Raw genomic sequence first — 24,659 nt, forward strand, 5'->3', positions numbered from 1 at the left:
CGCAGCATAACCGAAACAGACGCCCCACGCCCTTCGCAGAAAAAAACTGGACAGGTGGTCTGCGCGCTCTCTTAGTGTACAACTTCACCACCTTACAACAGCATAACAACAACGTTTTTAAGAACTTAAACCTCATGGAGATAACTTTCCTCTCTTTAAAGTATAAAGTAGAAGGTTCTTAAGAGAATTAAGTCTTCTTGTTGCTATGTGCAGCAGGTGTGAAAGATCTCCTATCCCCTAGCGTGCCTAGAGGTGTTCAGTTCTTTCCGCGAAGGGCGTGGCCCCAAGATTTGGATCTGTGGTACCTGACGATCCAGCAACTGCATTAAGCTACAATGTGATCCTTTTAGGACAACATGTCTTCGTGGTACCCCTACAACCTGAGTACGCCTCGGATCTATGCAAACTTGTCGAGGATTCCAGCAATGCATCGCTATATGACTGCCTTTTCGATGATCACCCTAAATCGTCAGCCTCGCTTAAGTCATAGCTCACGAAAGAGGCAGCAACAACGAATCCTTGTGCGGGTACCATTCACCTGTGGGCATTGCATAGTTAATGCATATGGATTTACCAACATGACCTTCATGCCAACACTGCGACGCATATCTTCTGCAACAGAGGCGATCTATTTGATCGGCCATACGTTTCAAAGACCTCAGGTCTCGCGGATACAGATGGAAATGCGACAGTCCGGATGCGCCATAGCGCCACGCTGCAGAGCGTCTAAGCCTTATATACGAAAGAACATGTCGGCAACACATGATCGCGCGAGGTCGCAACGGCGATACAGCGTGGTTTTCGGCCTTACATTTAGATTGACCCGAGATGCAACAGGGATTCGAAGCGTAGCTGGACAAGTTGAATTTTGACCGTGCTGACCGACAGAAGAGGATCCTGGGTTTGCCCCCCTCCGGGGTCATTCGTGACCGGATGCCCGGAATTTCCTTCGATTGTTAGCTTTGTTTCCTGTTGGCAACCAATCCCGTCGTGGCGTGGCGTAGTTTGTAAACCAATAAAGTTGCGCATTAGGCGCAACCGACCCCATGGGGAGCAATCCCCGCATCTTGGCTCTCGTGGCGGTCTTCGCCCTCGCTGGGCGTGACTATGTTACCTGCTGGCTCGATTGATTCCAAGAAATCTCGGGCCAGTGGTGGCCGAAGGTACAACATATATACACCTAATACTCATATCCCTTGTACGTTCCAGCACACCTCCTTCCCTTCGTTCTTCCTCACCACCATCGTGTGGTTGACTCGCGCCGCGAATCTCCATCGCATCGCTTCAGTCTTCTGGTGAAGTTGACCGAACTACGACCCTCCCTCCCTTGAGTCACTATCGCAATGGCTACGGTGCAGGATTCCGCCAGGAAGGAGTCGGTGGCACAGCCAGACTCTTTCGATGCTGGCATTCACTCAACGCAGCAGCAGCTCGTTGAGGCTGCCGTCGCCGCCTCTGAGGCTGAAACTCAGCTGCCACGTATGGAGCTCTTCAAGCGCTACCGGCCTGCCCTCATCTATTCCTCGCTTTTATCCATGGCTCTGGTCATGGAGGGGATGGATGTCGGGCTCATCAACAACTTTTTCGCCCATCCCGCCTACCGTCGGAGGTTCGGCAACACTTATAACGTGGATGGAGATTTGGTTGTCTCAACCCGATGGCAAACGATCATCGGCGCCGGTAACAACGTCGGGTCTATCATCGGTCTCCTGGCCAATGGTTGGCTTCAGTCTCGCTACGGTTCTCGCAGGGTGTACTTGGTGAGTCTTTTTGGGACTCCACGATCTGTAAACCCGCTAATCATGAGTTATTTCAGGGCGCGATGGTCCTTATGGCAGGCACTATTTTTGTCCTCTTTTTCTCAAAGAATGTTGAAATGCTCCTCGTCGGGAACATCTTGTGCGGTATTCCCTGGGGTATCTTCCAAACTCTTACCACAGCCTACGCTGCCGAAATTGCCCCCACCGCCATGCGTGGCTACCTGACTGCCTGGGTCTCTATGTGCTGGGGTGCTGGATCTTTCCTAGCCGCAGGTGTGCTCAGAGGCACCATCAGCATTGAAAGCAACGCCGGCTGGCAGATCCCCTACGGTCTCCAGTGGATGTGGATTCCCCCTCTCTTCCTCGTCGCCTGGTTCGCTCCCGAGTCGCCCTGGTACCTTATTCGCCGTGGCAAGATTGAAGAGACTGAGAAGAGCCTGCGCCGCTTGGCCCGCCCAGGACACTACACCGAGCAGTCGATGCGCGAGATGCTTGCCCTCATGCATCACACCAACGAAATGGAAAAGCTGGAAGCGAAGAACGCTAGCTATGCTGACTGCTTTCGCGGCGAGAACAAGCGCCGCACACTCATTGTCTCCATGGCCTGGATTATTCAGATCTTCAACGGCCAGTCCATCACTAACTATGCCGCACAAATGCTCCGTGCTGTCGGCATGAGCGCTACCGATGCCTTTAGCTACACTATGGGTATCCAATCAGTCAACATCTTCGCCACTGCAATCGCCATTGCTCTCATGGGCTCAGTTGGCCGCCGCACTTTCTACCTTTACGGCTCTGCCTCCATCGGCCTCTGCATGCTCGTCGTTGGCATCATGGGATTTTCCGTAAAAAACGCCGCAGACGTTGCCATCCCCGTTGCTGTTTTCCTCATCTTTGTTCAAATCGCTTTCAAGATCTCTCTTGGCCCGACCACCTATGTTATCGTGGGCGAGATGGCCTCGTCTCGCGTCCGTGCCCAGACCATCGTCATTGGTCGTGCCCTCTACGTCTGTGGTCAGATTGCCGTCCAGCAGCTCAATCCCCGCATGCTCAACAATGATCCTACTGCGTGGAACTGGGGTGCGAAGACTGGCATGTTCTACTTCGGCTTTTGTCTGCTCTGGGTGATCTGGATCTTCTTCTTCCTTCCCGAGACCAAGGATCGATCCTTCGCTGAGATTGATTACCTCTTCAAGAAGAAGACGCCCGCCCGCAAGTTTCGCACTGCTGATATCGACTGTAAGTTCAAGTGGCCCCTTCTTCACCAATCTGAGTTCTCTATAACTAACTTGTCTTCTTAGTGTTTGAGTTTACACCAGAGGAGAAGTTGCAAGAAGATGTTAGTACAAAGAGTGCAATGCAGGGCTCGGTAAGAGAAGTTGTGTAGCTAGCGAATAGGGTTCCTAGCATAGTAGTAGCTTGTAAAAGCCGTGTTTCTAGGCGCAGAGTACGTGTGCAATAGAATTAATTCGTTCACCTTGAAACCGCGCCTGGGTATTGTGAAGCATTTTTCGAGCTGTGAATCTAGTGATGCTCTAGTCTCGTGTGATATAGCAGGTGGGGAGATGTAGTCAGTCGTTAAAGGCACGGAGGTACACCTGTGCTACACGCTACATCCCCTCGCCCAATTTTCAAGACTACATTTATACTCGCCCCTAGCTCTTTCCCACAGGTCTACCTTGTTGGTTTTCTAGCTCGTACACCGCACATCTTACATAGGGCGACCAGCTCCTAGAGTGAGCAGCTCGAGAGCGGCTCCGTGAGTACCTTTGTGAGCACTGAATCACTAAGCTCCAATGAATTGTTGGCGACTTGTTGCTTATAGTGGGACACAAAGTTTGTCTTGTCTATGCGTTATGTAGGATTGATGTTATCACTCCTTCACAAGCCACAGCAGACTTCTTAACAATCAAGTCAATGCTGTAAGGAGCTATAGTCAGGGAGCTATCGCGTAGGTATACAGGAGTTTTATTTGATAGAGAGCTAAGCTTAAGGCTACATGGCTATCCATCCGTACCTCGGTGTGAACATCGTTCTTACATGGTTTATGGTTGGTTCTTGGGGAATGAGTGGGCGATGATGGTCGAGGTGTACTGACACGATCGGAAGACCGATGTAACAACATGGTGGTTGAGAAGCAAGTATTAATCCTCAGACTGAATGCAGCGTTGAATGCAATGAACTGTAGGATTTTGTTGCCTAGGTCTATATACTGATAAGTGTGGGTAGTGCTCAGTGTCGCTCAGTTGTGTGGATGCACTAAGTCCTGAGCCGTAATATGACTGCTGACAGTCATCAGGCCAGCGTTTTGAATGCGCCCATGATTCGAGAAATTTATGTCCTCGAGAACCTCGTTCCGATGGTAACAAAAAGTAGGCGAATTGTCTTAAAGACGGTGTAGACGCTAACGCAAGGCAGAACACAACTCGCGCACATGTAAGCAAGATGCAGTAGAAGTTTCTAGATGTATAATTCTACTCCAATCTCCAATTACTGTTCCTCACGGTGCTGCACGGTCGTGCATATTCGTAGTTTTAGTAGGATCTTAACAAAAGCTCACTACCCACTTACAACAACCACTCACAACAACCACTCATTTGTAGAGTACGAAGTGAATGCTGAATGAATTGATTGGTATATGCTAACGAACTTTGAGCGACTATGTTTCTGCGCGCGTGCGAATACATACTAGGATTTATACAAGTAGTGTACGGTGGCATAAACGCTGTCAAACGAAAAACCCAAACAAGGAAAGGCAATACGGAGTAAAATAAATGGCTTCCCTATCTCCATTTTGCATAGGCATGTCCGATTAAGAAGTGCTAGAATTAGACTCCTAAGTTTGCGCATTCCGCGCGTAATGCCAAAGTCCCATTTGCATCACTGCCTAGAGTGTCAATGATCTTGCAGAGCCCTTGCAGTAGGGTACGGGCTCTCTCCACCGTGACGATATGGGTATTGGCAAAAAGTTTGATCTGCAAGCGGTCTCCCTGAGGATAGGATGCGACGAATAGAGAGGGTGGGACGAGATGTGGGTTATCATAAAACTGGATCTTAGACTGACCCTCCGATGACTGAATCTCCGGATGCTCGTCAATATTTTGGTGTTGGATTACCGACCCGAAGGTGGCGTCGGTAGGCCACTCGGTGCAGTTCTTTATGATGTCTTTGAAGCCAAGCGAGTCAGATTCTCCTAGCGCAAGGAACTGTGCTTGGACTAACTGTAACAGCTGCTCCGTCGTACTGAGAGAGTCGAGATTCACGCGTACAGGAATGATGTTGAGGCACGCGCCGACCACTGCTTCAATTCCTTGCATCGCAGAGTTGCGCCCCGCGACCACATTTCCATAAACCACGTCTTTATTGCCGGTGATTTGCGATAGAAGGAGAGCCCATGCTGAGCTGACGAGAGTCGCGGAGGTGATCTTTGATGGCAGATGGGGAAGATCCACCACTGCCTCTTCGTAGATGCGCATTCGGTGACTGAGCTCAATGCTACGTCGTGGACGAATACTTGGCTCTAACATGGTCGGAGAGGATCCTTGTAGCAGTGTCTTCCAGTATTGCCCGGACGAATTTTGCTTGTGCACAGCATATGATAGGAACTTGGAGAAGTCCGGGCCGCGTGAAATAGACACGCTGTTGTAGCTGTCCACGAGAGACTGGAAGATTATGGGAAAGGAGATCCCGTCATACTGTGCATGGGACAACCGGAGGATGAGTCGTATCCCTTGGGTCGCGTGTCTGAGAAGCACAAACGCGATGGGAAGCTCATTGGCCGCAAGCTGCTGCAGATCCTGTGTGCAGAACTTGTATGAGGCTTGATCGAGATCTTTTTCCACCGCATGGACATGTAGTGGGGTGTCTGGTTTCTTGAGAACGACTTGCCAGAACTCACCCTGGAGGCGCAAGAAGAGTGCCCTCAGGATTGGGAGCAATTGCATAATGGTAGCACAGCTTGTCTCGAAGCGGGCCACGTCCAAGCTTTCCCCAAGATTATGGTAGAAATAATTGGCATGCTGTCCAACCGTGATACCATCGAGCACTGCCTTTTCTTGGAAGCTTGTGAGTGGCAGAATGTCCGTGACATCATCGGAACGGACCCCCATGTTCAGCAAGTCCATCTCTTTCATAAGCGAAGCTCTGATGTCGGAGTCGACATGGATCACATCGTCAACTTCTTCGCTGTTTTGCTTCGACTTGAGACCCTTACAGGCGAGTTCGACGAGCTTGTCATGGTGAAAGATACTAGTTACGGTAAGCTCTATACCGACCTTGCGAGCCTCAGCCACAAGCTTCATCGCCGTGATCGAGTTCCCACCAAGATGGAAGAAGCTTTCGTCTAATCCGATTGATTCTCGTTCAATTTTCAGTACCTTGGACCAAATCATTTGCATATGTCGCTCCGCAGCAGTCTCTGGCTGTCGAATCAAGCCACATGAGACCTTTGGCCTTTGCATCATTGTTACAAGAGCTCGGCGGTCGACTTTGCCATTCTCATTAACAGGCATCTTCTCCAGGATATTGATAGATTGGAGAATCATGTAGGGGGGCAGTTGAGCTTGTAGCTTCTTCGAAAGCTGTTGCTGTACTCTCTGGTGGAGCTGCTGTCGCAAGGGTTGACTGCTGAGCAAATGGGACGGTCGACCATAATGATCAGTGGGGAAATTGAACATGGTTCTGTTCTCGCCATTGCATGGCTTGTATGGGTGAAAGATTGCGTCGAGTCCACCTTTTTGGGAGTATTGCCTCGCCTAGCTGATCTCGACCCTATAATCGGCTTCTTGGGCCAGCTCCTGCAGATCGAGTGCCGACATTGAAGAGCATTTCCCAGCTGCATGTCGCGCGACTGAGATCCAGTCATGGCGATCCGATCCGCTGTCAAGAGCCTCGATTACATGCCTCTCGAGGATAGTTTTGCTATATGGAATGTTGCTGATCGCCTTCACTGGTGACTCAGATGGAGTCCGGAGATGCTGTAAGAGGGAATCGCGGTTCAGTCCTAGCTTCATGAAATCGGACCATTCATGTAGGCCGACATCGTAAGTTTCGTGTCGCTGTTGGGATCGGTCTTGGTCTTCACGTTTGGCGTGTATGGCCGCCGCATAACGATAAGAGCTGAGCTCGTTAGTTGCCTTCACCCTCTTCGGCAGAATCTCCACGTGATCGACAATATGGGACAGGCGACTTGACAGTGCGGTGAAGAAACCTGGGTCAACTAAAAGCTCCAGCTCAGTTCGTGCCATCTCCGTCATCATCCGGCGAATCTCTTCCCTGCTGGCCGTCTCCGCCTTACGTAGTGCTAGGCTGGCCAGGAATTGCTTGTGCATCGCGAAGGATCGCATATCGCCAAAGAACAGAGTTTGGACCCCTGGGAGCTGCAAAAGATCCTGGATCAACTTAAACAGGTACTCTTGACTGGGAAAGTATTGCGCGACCGAGTTAATGATGACGAGGTTGGGTGAGACGTCCTCCAGTCCAGTAACGTCCGCTGCGGTGCCCTTGTACACCTCGACTTTGTCTGAGAATGCAGGCGTCGACTGCACTGTCTTGACAACAAAGTCTACCGCTCTTCCAGATGGCTCCAATCCTGTGTATTTGACAAGACCATCAGTCATGTCGCTCTTGAGCAAATTGAAAAGTATCATTCCAGTACCAGTACCAATCTCCAAGACATTTCCCGGTTCTTGGCCGTTCAGGATTGTGTCAATGGTCTCGTCAAGCCACTCGTTCATATCTCCTATGTCAATTCTGCTCCCATCGTACATCGAGTTTCAGCCGATGAAATCTCTTCCGATAGTGTCGGGTTGCAGATTGCTGACGTCAACGTACGTATCGGCGTCGAAAAGCTCCTCCCACACCTCAACATGCTCGTTTGCGTTGTCTTCGTCTTCGTTTTCGGTCAACTCGGATATCTCACGGACAGTTACGAATCCGATCAACTGAGGCTCGCAACCCTCTTCATGTTGTAGGACAGTGACTGCATCGCTAATGGCGTTGTGGCTGCGTAAAGCGTGCTCAATTTCTCCAAGCTCGACACGGTGTCCTCGTATCTTTATCTGTCCGTCGATCCGACCAAAAAACTCAATTTGTCCGTCAATAGGTCGGTAACGCACGTAGTCTCCAGTCCTGTATGCGCGTACCGGCCGATCCTGGATCTTCACATTGACAAACCGGTCAACATTGCGCTCGGGGTCTGTGTAGCCTCTGGCAAGGCCATCGCCAGTTACCACAAGCTCACCAATTACCCCGAGAGGTGCTAGGCGCTGGTGTTTGTCCATGACATATGCGCCTGAGTTGCTTATTGCCCGGCCGATAGGCACTCCGTTCGTACAGTTTTCCCCTTCACACAGACTATAGATGGTGCTTATTACCGAGTTCTCTGTTGGCCCGTATGCGTTTGTGACGGCTTTTCCTTCCATGAGGCGCCTTGCAACGAACAAGTCGCGGGAATCCGCACGGTCACCAGCTACATAAAGTGCATCCAATACCGCAACAGTGCTAGGAGACTCATCAATGCAATACTTGAGTATAGCGGGAGTGAATATGGCAGTCCGGATGTGCTCTTGCTCGAAAATGTTTGAAAGAGCCCTCGAGTCCAATACTGTCATAGTATCATTGCAGACGAGGGTCCCGCCGTTCAGTATTGCTCCATAGATCTCCCACGCTGAAACATCGAAGGCGACATTGGTCAAGTGAGCCATAGTGACGGGAGATGGCAAATGCTGTGCCATATTGCTCTGCTTCACTAGCCGGACTATGCCACGATGCTCAATCATGACTCCCTTAGGTTTACCAGTAGAACCCGAAGTGAACATGACGTAGGCCAAACTGGTAGGCGACGGGGCACCAGTGGCGTTCAAATGATGGGGGGTGAGATTTACTCGGCAATTGAAAGCTTCGGCGATTGGAACAAGTTCAACATCTTTGAGGTCAATCGCGGGTGGTTGTGTCTCAGATCCTAACAGAACAAGCTTGTTCCCTGGTAACGTCGAAAGGATACCTTCCATCCTGGCTCTCGGGGTCTTGGTATCGAACGGAAGATAGGCCATGTTTGCCTTGAGAATGCCGAGGAATGCTGTCACCGTCTGACACGAGCGGTTAGAGTACACGCCTATAAGAGTTTCGGGGGCGAAAGAATAACGCTTCCTGAGCCAATTGGCGAGAATGTCCGAATCTTGGTCCAACTCAGCGTATGTTATCTTTCTGGAAGCATCCTTAACGGCTGTCTTTTCGGGACATCGAGACACTTGCTGGTGGAACAGGTCTATGATGCTAGTCTCACGCGGGTATTCTGTACTGACAATATCGACAAGGCCCATATCTACGAGTTTTGTGTAGTTCTCATTCGTTAACAGTGGGAGAGAAGCAATTTCCATGTCAGGTTGTCGAAGACCTTGGTCGAGGACTCGATGAAATACTGTCAGCATGTTGCTAATTGTTGCTGACTCATACAAGTCTGTGGAGAACATTACAGAGCATCCCAATGAGGCGTCTTCTTGGAAGACATGGAATTCCATGTCAAACCGCGTCGTAGATGGTGCCAATATCGGCTCAACGTCCACGTCTTCCAAGGTGAACTGCCCTAAATCTTGTTGAGAGTGTAGAGCAAAGATGACCTGCGCCAGTGGATTTCGAGACAAGTCTCTGTCCCTTTGTAGTGTAGAGACAATGTCTTCAAAAGGTACATCCTGATTGGCGAATGAGGAGACGACGGTTTTCTGAGTCTGCAGTGCTAGCTCTCGGAAAGACTCCTGTTCAATCTTCATGCGAATACATTGTAGATTGACGAAAAATCCGATCATATCCTTGACTTCCCATCGATCCCTGTTGGCGTTGACAGTCCCAATGTTGGCGTCCGTGGCACCAGTCAAACGGAAGTGCGCGGATCTAAAAGCTGCAAGTAGGACAGTAAACGGCGTTACGCTATGTGCTTTGCAAAAGTTCTTCAGCTGGTCCAATAAAGAGCCCTCAATTTGGAGCTCGCTAATGGAAGCGTCTCCTGATAAGGTTGGTGGACGAAGCTTGTCGCAGAGAAACTCTGCTGGCTGACTTGTCTCTAGCTGCTCGATCCAGTACTGTAGTTGTCGCTTGTGCTCAATAGCCTGCTCAGTTTGTCTTTACCAAACAGAGTAGTCTCGGTATTGGATGGGGAGGGGCTCTATCTGTGACAAAGGGTCTTGCTTGCGAAGCGCGATGACATAGAAATTCGCCAACTCTTTCTGAAGAACATCCACGGACCAACCGTCAGAGATTATGTGATGCATAACCATCGATAGCACAAAGGTCTTCCGTTCGTTCAGCAGTCGGTACACGGAGACCCTCCATCCGGACTCGGACGTCAAATCGAACGGAGTGGTCTGGTCTCGATTGAGCGCATGTGCCAGCGCCGTCTCGTCTTCAATGTCAACGACCCGTAGTTCTGTAGGATTGAAAGAATGAACTGTTTGCACGCCAACGCCGTCTTGGGACGAGAACGTCGTTCGTAGCGTTTCGTGCCGCCGCTCAAGGCTGGAAAGCGCAATTTTAAGTGCGTCAAGCTGGATTGATCCCCGAAGTTTCATGGCGCAAGGCATTAAGTACCAAGTCAGCCCGGGATAAAGCTGCTCCACGAACCAGAGCCGTCCTTGAGCAAATGATTGCTTAACCGAGCCATTGAGGAGACTTTTCGGTATCTGTCTGACTGCTTCGTTGGTAGATGTGCCCTCGTGGTTGGCGGCAGCCTCTAGACTAGGTTGTCGGAATATGTCTGCAACTGTTATCTTGAGTCTAAGCCTTCGAGCTTCGCCTACAACTCTCATCGCTGCAAGCGAGTCGCCCCCAAGTTGAAAGAAACTGTCATCGAGTCCAATCGAGACAGGGTCCAATTTCAAAACCTGTGCCCAGATATTCTGCATCTGTCTTTGCGCTTCCGAGCTTGGCTGTCGCAGTGATGGCCTGGCTGCGGTTCGCCGTTGTACGTTAGTTGTGAGTGCTCGACGATCCACTTTTCCGTTTTCATTAACGGGCATCATTTCGAGAATTGTGATGACTTGAGGGACCATGTAAGAAGGAAGCTGAGCCTGCAACTGATCCTGTAGTTGTTGTTTGATTTCCTGTTTGACCTGCTGTTGTAACGGCTGACTACACCAGAGGCGAGTAGACCGGTGTTGATGATCAGTAGGAAAACGGAACATGATTCTGCCCCGTCCGGGTTGCGGTAGCTGATACCGATGGAAAATGGCATCGAATCCGCCATGGTGAGAGTACTGCCTTGCCCAGCTGATTTCGACCTTGTATCCAGCCTGTTGAGCAATTTCGCTCAGACTAAATGCGGAAAGAGAAGAAGACTGTTCAGCTTGCTTTTGAACCACTGACAGCCAGTGACCAGCGTTTTCGGTTCGAATGTCTTTCCCACCTTCTAAGAACCTGATGATGTGCCTCTCAAGAACGGTCTTATGGTTCGGAATATTGCTAATAGCAACGGTCGACTCCGATGACTTCTGCAAAAGCTTCAAGAGAGATTGTTCACTTAGTCCAGTCGCCACAAAATCTTGCCAGTGTTCATGGTTAATTTCTTGCACGTTGCTAAGTTGCAACCCTTGAGAGGACCTCTTAGTGTGCACAACTGCGGCATAACGGTAACAGCTCAACTCGTTAGTCGCTTGCATGATCTTGGGAAGAATCTCTACATGCTCAACGTAGTCAGGAAAGCGGTCTTGTAACGAAGTGAAAAAAGCCGGCTCGACGAGTAACTCCAACTCATTCTGCTCAATCTCGGCTATTCTTTGCCGTATGTCATCAGGAGTCGGCTCTTCGCCGACAACGTAGAGAGCTTTGGTGACGCGAAATTCCTTGTAGAGAGCGAAGGAACGTATATCTCCAAAAAACAGCGTGGTGATGGTGTCTCGTTTTAGGAGATCTTCCACAACCTTGAGAAGATATTCCTGGCTTGGGAAATACTGAGCTACTGAATTGATCACCACCATATTCGGAGCAATCGAACGATCCATTTGGTTAATGTCCGCGGCTGTGCCTTTGAAAACATGAACTTTGTCGGCCAGATCGGGTATGGATCTTGCTGTCTGTCTGACAAAGCTCACAGCTCGCTGGGACGGATCAAGACCCACATAGCTTTGCAGCCTGCTAGTCAGATTGAACAGGATCATGCCTGTTCCAGATCCGATCTCGAGGACGTTGAGCGGTCGATCATTGCTGCCGAAGATTGTGTTCATCGTATCACCCAGCCACTCACTCATTTCGCTCTTGTCGATGTCGCTTCCATCGTACTGTCAGATAGCATGTGTTGCTGTCTGATGGAAGGCCATCCAGCAGGCAATTTAGCATCGGTGTCGATTGCAGCCATGTTAGCCGACCCGCCTCGATCCTACTTCGGCCTTATTTGTACGAGAGCATATACATCGTGATAGCACCACCTTCAGGGAGGGGGGACAAGAAAAGAATCAACATCTATTAATTCTATGCATTATCTCATCTAATCTGACAATTAAGAGTCTCATTGCCTCTACAACGAGCGACAAACTACCAAAATGGCAGCAAATCAGAGCCAGAGGGACGCGACAGTCATTCTCACCGACTCAAGCAATTGGATCCCCTGGTACCGCCAACTCAAGCTAAAGTGCCAATCGCAAGGCATCTGGCCTTTAGCAGACCCCGAAGGAGTACGACTCCAACGCATACGACCAGAGGTTCCGCTACCTCCAGACATCTCGCAATACGAACCTTCAACGAATACGAGCAATACCTCAATTGCATCATCACATACGGTCCGAGTTGGGAGAAGCAACGCACGGGGAGCAGCGCAGGACACGATAGACACGTCGACAACTGCCTCGCAAAATCCTGTAATACCAACGCGGACATCAGATCTCTTAGACAAGGGACAAGAGGCATACAAGGAGGATCGCGAAGACTACAAGCTCCGCCTCGAATTATACAAGATACTTAAAAAGGACTATTAAGAGGAGAACAATAGAATCTCAAAGACGGTTGAACACATCCTTACGACTGTAACACCGCATCTGCAACTTAGTTGCTGCGCAGAAAATAGAACGCTGCGCGAATAGACAACCTCCCTCCAAGACACAGTCAGAGTGGACGTAGATAAAGAAAGGGCGCAAGTACGAGAGAGATACCACGCCGCACTCAGGCCAATGCGAACAACCGCAAATTGGGAGACATAGCTGAGTGAATATGATCAGGCAGCAACTCGAGCTAAGACCCTTGAGGTAGCCGAGGTTATGCAAATACAAGCCATGATAGACGACTTCCTGGGCTCCGTATCAAAAGTGGCATTAACCTGGACCGCAGGGTTCTAAGCGCTAGGATACGATAAGAAAGCTATGAACAGGAAAAGGATGATGAAACTCTTCCGCGAGTTTATGAGCCTTCACTATCTATTAAGAGGGAAGCCAAAGAGCGCCTTCGCGGTAGGAGACTTATACGCGGCGAGCGGTGAATCCGACTCGAACACACAGAGGGACGCCTCCAGTGTGGAAACAAGAGCGCCATCTAACAACAACAATTAAGGCCGGGGAAACCCTAGGCCATCGAACAAGCGAAAGATAGATAGTCAGAGTACTAAAACCAAGCAGTTCCTAGAGAGGAATACAGCGACAGCTGGAGACATATGTCCTGCCTGTGAACAGCGCCACAAGATATCTGACTGCTACTATGTAAATACAGCTAAGGCACCTAAGTAGTTCAAGCTAAATCGAGGCGTCACAAAACTAGTACAGTACAAACTTGAACATAACACTAACTTACAAAGAATAGTACAAGAAACAAACCTAGGAACAAAGCGACCACGCCTAACTACGGCATCACGCTTAATTACGCCCTATATTAAGACATTACAAACTCTAGACCCCACTATTAAATGACTAGATAGGCGCGCGATCGCAAGACTTAAAGAGAGCACGATGGAAGCGGCATTTAGCGCAAGCTAACAAGGATATCTATTAAAGGATGCATTTATCCTAGACTCTAGCTCGACTACGCACATCTACAATAATCTCTTAAGGCTTAAGGACGTACGCCTACCAGCAATAGGAGACTACATCTGGGCTGGAAATACGAGAGTCTGGATACGAGGATACGGAAATGTCCTTGTAACAACCAAGGGAGCACAAGGGGAACACACTCTCCGCTTAGACAATGTAGCATGGTGTCTAGATTTCCTCTGCAGCCTGATATCATTCGGACTGCTTAGAAGACAAGGCATATGGTAGGAAAACAGAGAAGACCTAACCAGCCTTCGACAATAGGACGGATCAATCATTGCTACCCTATCAGAACAACACGGCCAATAGGTCGTTAAGAGCCTAGCAGAGCCAGCTGCAGCCTTCCATGTGCGTATAAATCGAGCCAAACAACGATCGCAGAGGGCGACAGCAATGCTATAGCACAAGCGCCTTGGCCACCCTGGTCCTTCAGCTATTAAACACCTCGTACAACAATCTGAGGGGGTGAAGATCATAGGCATTACTACAGTGCAATGCGACGCTTGCGGCAGATCGAAATTAAAGCGCCAAATACGCAGAGCTCTAAGGTTAAATAACGAAGGCCCTAGTAAGAGAATTGCTATTGACTTCTATAAATATGAAGCAGGCAGCTTTACAAAAGAAAAGAGTTAAATGCTAATTACCTGTCGATACTCCTGATACGTTTGGGACTTCTATTTTAAGGATAACAGGCTAGCACGCTCTATAATCCGCCAACTAAGCCTTTTCGTCCAGTTCATGAAGAATTAATTTAACATTACGGTTAAGGTCATTAAGACAGACAATGAAATCGTCACAGTTAAGCAAGAAGTTAAGAGATAGTGCACGTCCCTATCGATCAGAATCGAGCCTTCCGCTCCAGATACACAAGCACAGAACGGAGGAGCCGAACGCTCAGGGGGTGTGATAAAAGAGAAGGCACGCGCAATTCGACTAGATGCGAATCTTCCATGGGAACTCTGGCCAGAAATCACCAGAGCGGCAGTATACCTGTACAATCGAACGCCAAATTATCCAAACAAGTAGAAATCGCCTTACGAAATATTCTTCACGCGCGCAGCTGCTATGAATAGCATAGTCACAGGACCCTGAAGACTAAATCAAGCTCATCTGAGAGCATATAGGTGCAAAGCTTTCGCGATGACAAATGATACACACCGAGGAAAGTCTAGGCTGCAAAGGCTAGACCCAAAAGCCTGGATCGGGTATCTGGTGGGATATCAGTCAACTAACATCTACCGCATTTGGATCCCATCTATAGCCAAAGTAATCAGCACCCGTGATGTGGTGTTTGACGAAGAAGCAGTCTTTAATGGCAAAACTGAGGATCTGATGGACAACCTCATGCATAACACCCTAGAGGAAATTGCGACTTGGGTAAAGACAGTCGAACTCCCAGGTACTCAGAGCCAACAACCAGAAACGGAAACATTCTACGAGGACGATACAGTGCAGGAGGAGACTCCGCGTAGACAACAACCCAGATACCACCGAGGGAGGAAAGTCATAGAGGCATGTCCGACGCCGCCACCGACTCCTCCGCCAGTAGCCTTTCTTGTTCAAGAAGAGGTGAACAATGACAACAAGACAAGCCTATCCAACCAGGCCACATCAATGACGGTCCCATGGGCAGCCGCCTTCATGGCAGGCACTGAGGCTGGACATATTGGTCAACACGAGGGCAAGCCAATCGATAAAGCTCAGCTGAAACGACTAATGGCCAAAGGGATCAAACCCCATCGCAACCAATTGCCATCATTACCTACAGCACACTCAAAACTGGAAGAACACCCACTCTACAACATGTTCAAGGAAGCAGAAAGAACACACCTCGAAAGCCACAAGCAAATGAAATCCTGGATTGAGATCCCAGCGTCGCCAGTCAAACGAACAGGACAGCAAATACTAGATTGCATGTGGGTCTATACGTATAAACTTGATAAGCATCACCGCCTCAATAAATGCAAGGCAAGACTTGTAGTGAGAGGAGACCAGCAACGCGATATCACAGCCCAAGACACGTACGCAGCGACATTAGCAGGCCGCTCATTTAGGATGCTGATGGCAATTGCTGCTAAATTCGATCTCGAACTAAAGCAATACGACGTTACAAATGCGTTTGTGCACGCAGCGATCGATCGAGAGATATACATGAGGATGCCGCGAGGATATCAGAAGCCCGGCACTCTACTCAAGGTACAGAAGGCACTATACGGCCTCCGCATCTCGCCATCACTCTGGCAAAAAGATTTCACAGCAACCTTAGTCCAAATCGGATTCAAACAAGTCCCGCAAGAGCTATGCTGTATAATTAAGGATGGAGTGATCATCTTCTTCTACGTGGACGACATCATAATCGCGTACCACTTAAAGCAACAACAAGAAGCAATAGATGCAATCGAGCGGGTACAGAACAAGTATCTGTGCACCGGAGGAGACGACCTTCAGTGGTTCCTTAGTGTAGAAGTAATACGCGACTAGACTCAGAGGACAATTTAGCTATTATAAGCCGCATACGTCAACAAAATTAGTTAACTAACGAGCCGACAAGACATAAGACATGATACGCTAATGTTAAGTATTGAGCTTAAACCAAGAGACAGCCTAGCAGAGCCAGCCGAAATCAGCCGATATTAACGCAAGATTAGCTCGCTGTTGTTCGCAGCAGTCACCACGAGACCCGACATAGCATTTGCGACATCACGACTCGCTCGCTTTCTAGTCAATCCAAGCACAGAGCATCACGACGCTGCCGACCGTGTGCTCCTCTATCTCAAAAGGACAAAAGCCCTAGCTCTTGAACTTAGCAGAGGCGAAGACCTTAAGATAGCTAGCGACGCGTTATTCGCAGACAATACATTAGACAGGAAAAGCTCTTAGGGATACGCTATCAAGCTATTTGGTAGACTTATCGCCTAGAGAGCAAGCAAACAAGATACCGTCACAACGTCAACGACAGAAGCAGAATTACTTGCACTGTCTTAAGTAGCTAAAGAGGCAATTTTCACATCGCGATTGTTGAAGGAGCTCCAGGTGACCCTAAGCGATCTAATTATCACAATTAAGTGCGACAATACCCAGACTATCCGACTAGTAAATGAAGATGTAGCTAAGCTCCAGACAAAGCTGCGGCACGTTGATATACACCATCACTGGCTACGACAAGAAGTTACCCGAAAGATGATTAAGGTAGAGCATATTCCGTCTGACAACATGATCGCAGACGGATTCACCAAGTCACTGCCAGCTAATAAATAGGCCAGTTTCCTTGATTAACTAGGACTTGTTAAACGCAAAGAAGCCTTGTTAAAGGAAGTTGAGCTTGAGAAGTTGCAGGAGCAGCTAGAAGGCCTTATAATGTAGGATTGAATAACTAGTTTGTGCAGCTTGCAATAGGGCTCTAAGCTGAGGGGGTGTGTTAGATAGCATGTGTTGCTGTCTGATGGAAGGCCATCTAGCAGGCAATTTAGCATCGGTGTCGATTGCAGCCATGTTAGCCGACCCGCCTCGATCCTACTTCGGCCTTATTTGTACGAGAGCATATACATCGTGATAGCACCACCTTCAGGGAGGGGGGACAAGAAAAGAATCAACATCTATTAATTCTATGCATTATCTCATCTAATCTGACACGTACATGGAAGTCCAGCCAATGAAGTCTCGCCCTATGGTCTCTGTTTGTACTTTGTCGATAGACTCGTAGGTGTCTTCATCGAAAAGCCCTTCCCATACGCTAACCTGTCGTGTTTCGTTGTCGTCATCGGCGACTGGCGCGTCACTGGCAAGAGCTTGTCTTCCAGTTTCGAGTCTGCGCAAAGTGATGAAAGCCGCTATCTGGGCATCTTCAGTGCTTCCATACTGCAACACTGCTGCAGCGTCATCTACCGACGAGTGTGTGCGAATGACGTGCTCAATTTCGCCCAGCTCAACACGTTGTCCTCTAATCTTGATTTGTCCGTCGATCCGGCCGAAATACTCGAGCTGGCCATCAGCTGGGCGATGACGGACGTAATCACCTGTTCTGTAAGCTTGGACCTTCTCACCGTCACGAATTGTGACTGAAACAAATCGATTGAGGTTCTGCTGAGGATCAATGTAGCCTCTCGCCAAGCCGTCCCCTGTGACTATTAGCTCACCCACTACGCCTAGCGGGACGAGCTTCTGCAGCGGATCCATAACATATGCGCCGGAATTACTCAATGCACGACCGATAGGTACTCTGTCGGTATACGTCTCCTCAGGTGGTACATGATAATATGTGCTGAATCCTGTGTTCTCAGTCGGACCATAAATTTGTACCAATTTGCCAGACATGATGCCACGAGCTGTATATACATCCTCGGGGTCGAGTCTCTCTCCTCCCACGTAAAGGGTGTCGAGAACTCTTATAGCGTCGGGACATTGGGATAGGTATTGCTTGAAAAGAGCAGGAGTCATGAAGACAGATTCAATCCTTTCATGTACAAACATGCTTGACAATGCTTCGTAATCGAGCACTGTCATGTTATCAAAGCAAATTAGCGTACCACCATTTAGGAGTGTTACGTAGATCTCCCATGTTGATGCGTCGAAGGCCGTGTTAGATATGTGAGCCGTCACGGCATTCCGTCTGTGAAGGATCACGTTGCTATGTGTGGCCAGTCTTAAGATGCTCCTGTGTTCGACCATGACACCCTTCGGTCGACCAGTTGATCCTGAGGTGAACATGACATATGCCAGACTCGTAGCAGAGGGAAGGCTTTCTGAGAATCCGTTGGCTAGGTTCCCGTTTTCATTGACTCGAGGTTGCAAAAGATCATCGATATGAAGGTACTCAATATCCTTCGAACTGAGATGAGGAACCTCCATATCGGGTCCAAGCAGCATGGTACCGAAGCGGTCGACTGAAGACACGATGCTCTCTATTCGGCCGAGGGGTTGCTTCGAATCGAGGGGAAGATACGCGAGTCCTGCCTTCAAGATGCCGAGATATGCAGCAACTGTCTGACAAGATCGGCCAGCATAAACGCCAATCAGAGTCTCCGGGGCAAAGCATCGTCGCCTCAGCCAGTGAGCAATAGAATCCGACTTTTCATCTAGCTGAGAGTATGTCATAGTAGAGGAGGAGTCTTTGACTGCCACTGCGTTAGAGCAGACGGCTACTTGTTCGCAGAAGGCATCGATGACTGTACAGTCAGCCTGATAATCGGTTCTCTCTATGTCAATCAATCCGAATGAGTCGAACTTGGAAAAATCCTCATTCGAGAACAGAGGCAACAAGCCGACGCCTGTTTGAGGATTGGCCAGGGTTGTTTCTAGAATCTTCTGAAAGATGGACAGCATATTCGTGATTGTGTCGGGGTTGTACAGATCTGTTGAGTAAAGAACTTCTCCCCGTAGCCCATCCTTCTCCTGGAAGAAGTGGAACTCAAGATCAAATCTTGAGGTGAGCGACTGATCGATATATTCTGTATCGATCCCCTCGAGACTGAATTCTCCTAGACCGAGTTGTGAATGAACAGCAAATACAACTTGGACTAGTGGTTGACGTGATGTAAGAGGCTGAAGCCTTGGTTAGTAGTACTTGGCCTGTGGCCTTCGTTATAGCTGGTTGGGATAGGCTGCAACCCTCGGAGCGTTGTCGGGGCTTCATCGGCGCTCCACGGACCCTTAGAAGTTTCTCGAACCTAGCACTACGTGATACATAGACTCAGCGCAAGCGTAGTGTAGCTTCTCTATCGAATTCATTACTGTTATACCTTGCACTTATGGTCAACCCATCGCACCCTTACATTCGGGGACATAGAGGATGGGGACGAGCTCTCTCGATAGATCGACGACGTCCTTCGCCATTGCGTTTGCCGCACATCATTCTCGGCGGACTACACATGCATAGCATTTTTCGTTGTTTTGTTCGATATCTTAATGACGATAGTCAAACTGTGAGTGGTCACGTCTCAAATTGTACATGGCGACAGATGGACATAGGGGCATGTGTCGCAAAGTTCGGTGTCCAGGGAGTTGGCCAGCAGCACTACATGACTGAGGTCGTGCTCTGGTCACGACATTGCTGTAGAGGATGGCTTCCACAAAATGATCTCGAAGCAAGGCTAGTATAGGTAAAAAATACGGTAACTGAGCCACAGGGATGACGGAAAGTCACGATTTCATCACGGTCGTGTCCCAGCTCGTGTAGGAGGGTGTTACCACATGTAGTGGAATTAGTCATCGAGATTATAGCTATACAGCATAATTCTTGAAGCGTAATAGTCATTCACTTGCCACTACGACCTCTACGCAAGATTACCATGCTCTATCATCATTCCCCTCGTGCTCTTACTCCACCACAAACACCTAATTAGCCATCCACCGACTCAGAAACAGAATAATCGCGTCCGCCCCAAGATGCGGCAACGCATACCCAACCTCCGCATAGTTCATCGTCACCAACTCATCCACCAACTCATCCACCGCCAACATCGTCGCCATCAATGCAACAGCTCTCACATCCCCTTGCTGTAAGAAGATTCCCGTAATGATACCAAAGGTTAGGTTGCGACCACCCATACATTGGACGAAACCGAATGCGAATGTGTCGGCGGGGATGGGCATGCCGAAGCCGGCGCCGAAAGTGATGGGTGTGAGGAGGGCGAAGAGACTGGTGCTTAGCAAGAAGCCAGCTACTCTATAGTTGGCGAGTAATTTGAGTGGAGTGGATATGAGGGGTTGTATTTAGATGGAATGAATGTCTTGTGTGCGTATAAAGTGGTGGTTGTTTTGGAAAACGTTTGGGTTATATGTTTTGCGGCCATAGTAAGCGGCTTAGATAAAGTCCTAGGGGCCGTTTTCTTGTGTGCTTTTGGACCTGACGTCATGCTTCTTTGCTCTGCCACACCCTAAATTCACCAATTTCGCTGCCATCTCTCCTCTAACGAATGAGCAATTGATGTGGTCATTGGATTCATGATAACCATATAGTTCAGAAACATTATGCGCCATTCTCAAGGTCTCCAGCTGGTTCGTAAGTTGGTCTGTCTCCGCGAAGCCCTAAGCGTGTCCCAAAAACGCCACGAGCGAACATATCATTGTTACGGAGACGGAAAGTGGATACCAATGCTCGCCAAACGAGCGAGTATCTGTTGGCAGCGAGAGAGCTGAGACGCACAGTGAATCTCGTTGTTTTTGAAGACTTTTATGGCTGTAGAGAAAGTAAAGAACGTGGAGCCGGGCCCATATACTTTCAACTCTGGTTGTAGGAAGTATGGCATACTGTCGCAGATCATTTCTGCGAGAGAGAAAACTGTGTTATGGCTGATGTGGCTGCATGAGCGCTGTGGGTTCGCTTTGTAGGCATAATCTTTGATCGCAACTGTTGCTTCGTCGAGCTCGTTAAGATACGTTCTTGCGATAATCTGCAAGGCCCAACAAAGAGTCAAGCTGCTTGCGACCAGAAGATTTGCGAACCAGAGTGAGTTCCCATACGAGGCTTCTGTGTATTCAGAATCCGGTTCCGACCAAAACAAAGGCGATTGTGCTTGTGCTTGTGCTGATGTCTCCCATTCCTCAAGACTTCTGATCATGTTTAAGAAGTCAGTCCGGAGTTGTTGAGTCTCGACGATGTTGGATATACCAGAAAGTTCTCCTAGTTCAACGTGTCTCTCTAGAAGAGCCGGAAGCTGAGTAGCTTTGTTGAGAAGTAACTGCATGACAGATACAGGCCGCCCATTGAAAGGTATAGTGATCCAGCGTGGCAGTGCAAGGAACGTTTTGCGTCTATTGTGGATTGCGGTGATCAACTGAGGATTACGCATCCATAATTAGTACAACATTCGTTCGAAACAAAAGTCGCCAAAACCTACTAGTAGGGGCCTGAAGCCAGCGAAAAGTGTATGCAGAATGCCAGTACTGAATGCTTTCGGTCCGAGGCGTTCTATCAGATCCCCAACGCCTTTTGCATGCGTCATCCAATCAAACCTCAGATCTGGGATCACGACCTGATTGATCTCGTGGTCAGATAAGACATGAGAGAACATGACTTGGGAACTTACATTAGTCACTGACAAGCACATGATCGCAATACAATGTTCCCACTGAAAGACACCATGGGCTTCCTCGAGTGCTTTGCTCATCTGACGGAGCGAGCCTCCGTACATTACAAGCATCCTGGATTGAGACTCCTCAGTCGTAAGACCGTCATGCTGCAAAGCCGCCGCCATTGTCTTGATCGCAGATATGAGGAAGGGTTTGTCCGTTGCGGTCTTGGTGACAAGTGGAAGTACTTCAACCCAAGCTCCACAGACTTGGTTGTGATTTATATCGAACTCTGCAGGGGCCTCGCTTTTAACAGGCGAAAAGTGTCGGATGATAATATCAATATCTTGTTCGAGCTCATGACGACTGACTCCAGGCTGAGCTGTCATGTAAATATATGAACCTGGTTGAGAGCAAATTTCGACTTGGCTGCTCTCATGAATGTCGGCATTAAACGTTGTTCTCTTATCTGCCCAGGTTCTCCTACTTTCCATATCCGTTTTGGCCCGTGATTGGATTGCAGGAGGAACTGTATGGATGAAGGTAAGTTCTTGGTGGTAACCGCTACACGGAATTCGATGAAAAGTACACTGAAAGCATGCTGGTTGCTTTCCGTCACACTTGGGGATTGTCAGCATTCGTAAACCTATACTGTATGGCTACTTGTGCGTTACGAGCGGCAGAAACTTACAGCCAACTTCCGAGACCTGCAGTTTTGACATACGTTCTTTCTTTTGCCCCTCATAGTCTACCTATCTCGGCTTAAGATATTTCTATAGTCGGACCTGGCAGATTAGCGCCAAGAATTCATCAGTAAACGGAGCTGAAGTGTAATGAAGAGGGAGATTGCAAGGTAACCAACTAAGGAACGTTCGATCGCCAAGGCTTTAACATGCGTCCTGACTAAACGTAGGACCGATTAATCATCATATTCTCGGCGGGGTTGCATGCTATAAATAGTTTAGCGCAATCATTCCGAAGCGTCTTGGCGAAAGTACTTTCCTGAAACCGACTAGATCGGAGAGTGATTAACGGTGGATGACAAAGTACGGTGTTACTGGCAAGGTAAACCTTCACACATCGCACTCGGCGTGAGGCTCGGAGAGAGCATTCTTAAGCCAATTACGAATTCCGGGGTTTAGCTTGAAGCAGGGCGAAGTGTTAGGCGAAGACTTACAATGCGTGGACAAGGAGCGTACGAAGTGGCCCTGTTGAGGAGGTATATAAGTCAAGTATTCTTTAGCCCAATGATGCCTTCAAACTTGACACTCGAATTCTAAGTATACAACCAATTAGTTATTCCCTCAACCACAATCATCAAAATGGCTACACGATACGAATCTGTTCATCAGTCGCCGAAAGGTCCTGGTGACGAACGTCCTACAGCCTCTCAGATCATCAAAGACGAACAACTAGGCGGAAAATGGTCAGATAAAACGATCCTGTAAGTGTGACTGTAGAAACTGCATGTGAGACAAATACTGATTTTATGTACCCACATTCAGTATTACCGGCTGCTCTTCTGGAATTGGTGTCGAAACAGCGAAAGCCTTGTTCGAAACCAGTGCTACACTCTACCTGACTGCTCGAAATCTCAACAAAGCAAAGTCAGCACTTGGCAGCAGTATGATAAAGAGTGAGCGTGTTCACCTTTTGGAGTGCGACCTCAACTCTTTGGCTAGTGTACGAAAGTGCGCAGACACGTTTTTGGCCCAGCACAATCGTCTCAATGTCCTGATTGCCAACGCAGGCATCATGGCCTGCCCAGAAGGACGCACCGCAGATGGTTTCGAACTCCAATTTGGCACGAACCATCTTGCTCATTTTCTATTGATCCAACTTCTTCTTCCTACCATGGTGAAGTCGAGTACTCCGGAATTCCAATCGCGGGTTGTTGTTCTCTCGTCACTTGCTCATCGCATGGGAGGCGTCGATCTGGACAATCTCAACCTCGAGAAACCATACCACGCCTGGGCAGCTTATGCGCAAAGCAAAACCGCCAACATCTACACTGCCACCGAGCTCGATCGCCGCTACGCAAGCCAAGGCGTGCGCGCTTATGCGGTCCACCCCGGCCTGATCTTTACCGGGCTCATGACGAACGTGGACGAGGAGATGTTGGCTCACTGGAACACAGATCCCAACGTCCGCAATGCGACCAAAAATGCGGAACAGGGTGCGGCTACTACGGTGTGGGCAGCTACCGCACAGGCTTTGGAGGGTCAAGGCGGGAGATACCTCGAAGAGTGTCAGATCTCGAAGCCCGCTCCACCAGACGCACCAGAGTACAAGGCTGGTCATGCGCCTCATGCATATGATGCAGAAAAGGAGAAAGGCTTATGGGAGAAATCTCTTGAAATGGTCAAGCCTTTCATGGCTTAACGCATAGTTTCATAGTTATGTGTCGCACGGTTGGGTGCGGTGTTGCAAGTACGAGAAATTATGAAGTGTATGTTTATTGTTCTAGCATCATAGCTCAGCTTATATGGAGGTCATCGCACGGCGTTATTAGTAATAAGGTTTAAGTTCCCGACAACGCTTGGCCTGCGACATTATGTAACTGTAACAGGCTAGAGCCCGGATACTAAGTGATCCTCGGTGGAACCTTCGGAGCGTCCTCGGCACTCTAGAAGCTTCGAGATGCTACGCGAACGACAAGCTAAACGTATATAGATATCGTAGCACCGTATATCGGCTTTCCTCTTTATCGAATACAATCCTATTACTAAGCATCAGCAACCTTTGCGCAGCCCCTTACAGTAGCCGTATAAAGACTAATCAATACTAACGTGTTCCACCACTCACTGGCCATCCCCACTAAAGTTAACGCCACTTAACGCACTACAACTCTACAACAGTAGCAGATTATATTATAATATTTTGTACT

The 24,659-nt window shown here is 48.8% G+C and overlaps 5 protein-coding genes across 5 annotated transcripts; 2 read left to right on the top strand and 3 right to left on the bottom strand.

Annotated features, from left to right (window-relative positions):
- Positions 1–1,343: 1,343 nt before the first annotated feature.
- Positions 1,344–3,147, top strand: ALTATR162_LOCUS11672 (uncharacterized protein; the record flags this gene model as incomplete). Its single annotated transcript, XM_043319314.1, has 3 exons — positions 1,344–1,760; positions 1,817–2,999; positions 3,062–3,147. 3 exons carry the CDS (start codon positions 1,344–1,346, stop codon positions 3,145–3,147), a joined length of 1,686 nt encoding a protein of 561 aa, XP_043175249.1.
- A 1,441-nt stretch (positions 3,148–4,588) lies between these two features.
- On the bottom strand, positions 4,589–6,304 carry ALTATR162_LOCUS11673 (uncharacterized protein; the record flags this gene model as incomplete). The annotated part of the gene is made up of 1 exon (XM_043319315.1): positions 4,589–6,304. The coding sequence occupies one exon, from the start codon at positions 6,302–6,304 to the stop codon at positions 4,589–4,591; it is 1,716 nt and encodes a 571-aa protein (XP_043175250.1).
- A 210-nt stretch (positions 6,305–6,514) lies between these two features.
- ALTATR162_LOCUS11674 (uncharacterized protein) lies at positions 6,515–11,998 on the bottom strand (the record flags this gene model as incomplete). The annotated part of the gene is made up of 3 exons (XM_043319316.1): positions 6,515–7,511; positions 7,593–9,838; positions 9,890–11,998. 3 exons carry the CDS (start codon positions 11,996–11,998, stop codon positions 6,515–6,517), a joined length of 5,352 nt encoding a protein of 1,783 aa, XP_043175251.1.
- Positions 11,999–17,383: 5,385 nt separating this feature from the next.
- Positions 17,384–22,266, bottom strand: ALTATR162_LOCUS11675 (uncharacterized protein; the record flags this gene model as incomplete). Its single annotated transcript, XM_043319317.1, has 2 exons — positions 17,384–19,303; positions 21,790–22,266. The coding sequence occupies 2 exons, from the start codon at positions 22,264–22,266 to the stop codon at positions 17,384–17,386; spliced, it is 2,397 nt and encodes a 798-aa protein (XP_043175252.1).
- Positions 22,267–23,094: 828 nt separating this feature from the next.
- On the top strand, positions 23,095–24,154 carry ALTATR162_LOCUS11676 (uncharacterized protein; the record flags this gene model as incomplete). The annotated part of the gene is made up of 2 exons (XM_043319318.1): positions 23,095–23,216; positions 23,278–24,154. The coding sequence occupies 2 exons, from the start codon at positions 23,095–23,097 to the stop codon at positions 24,152–24,154; spliced, it is 999 nt and encodes a 332-aa protein (XP_043175253.1).
- Between the last annotated feature and the right edge of the window lie 505 nt (positions 24,155–24,659).

The sequence above is a fragment of the Alternaria atra genome (genome assembly GCF_907166805.1).
Source record: "Alternaria atra isolate CS162 genome assembly, contig: 35, whole genome shotgun sequence".
NCBI classification, from domain to species: domain Eukaryota; kingdom Fungi; phylum Ascomycota; class Dothideomycetes; order Pleosporales; family Pleosporaceae; genus Alternaria; species Alternaria atra.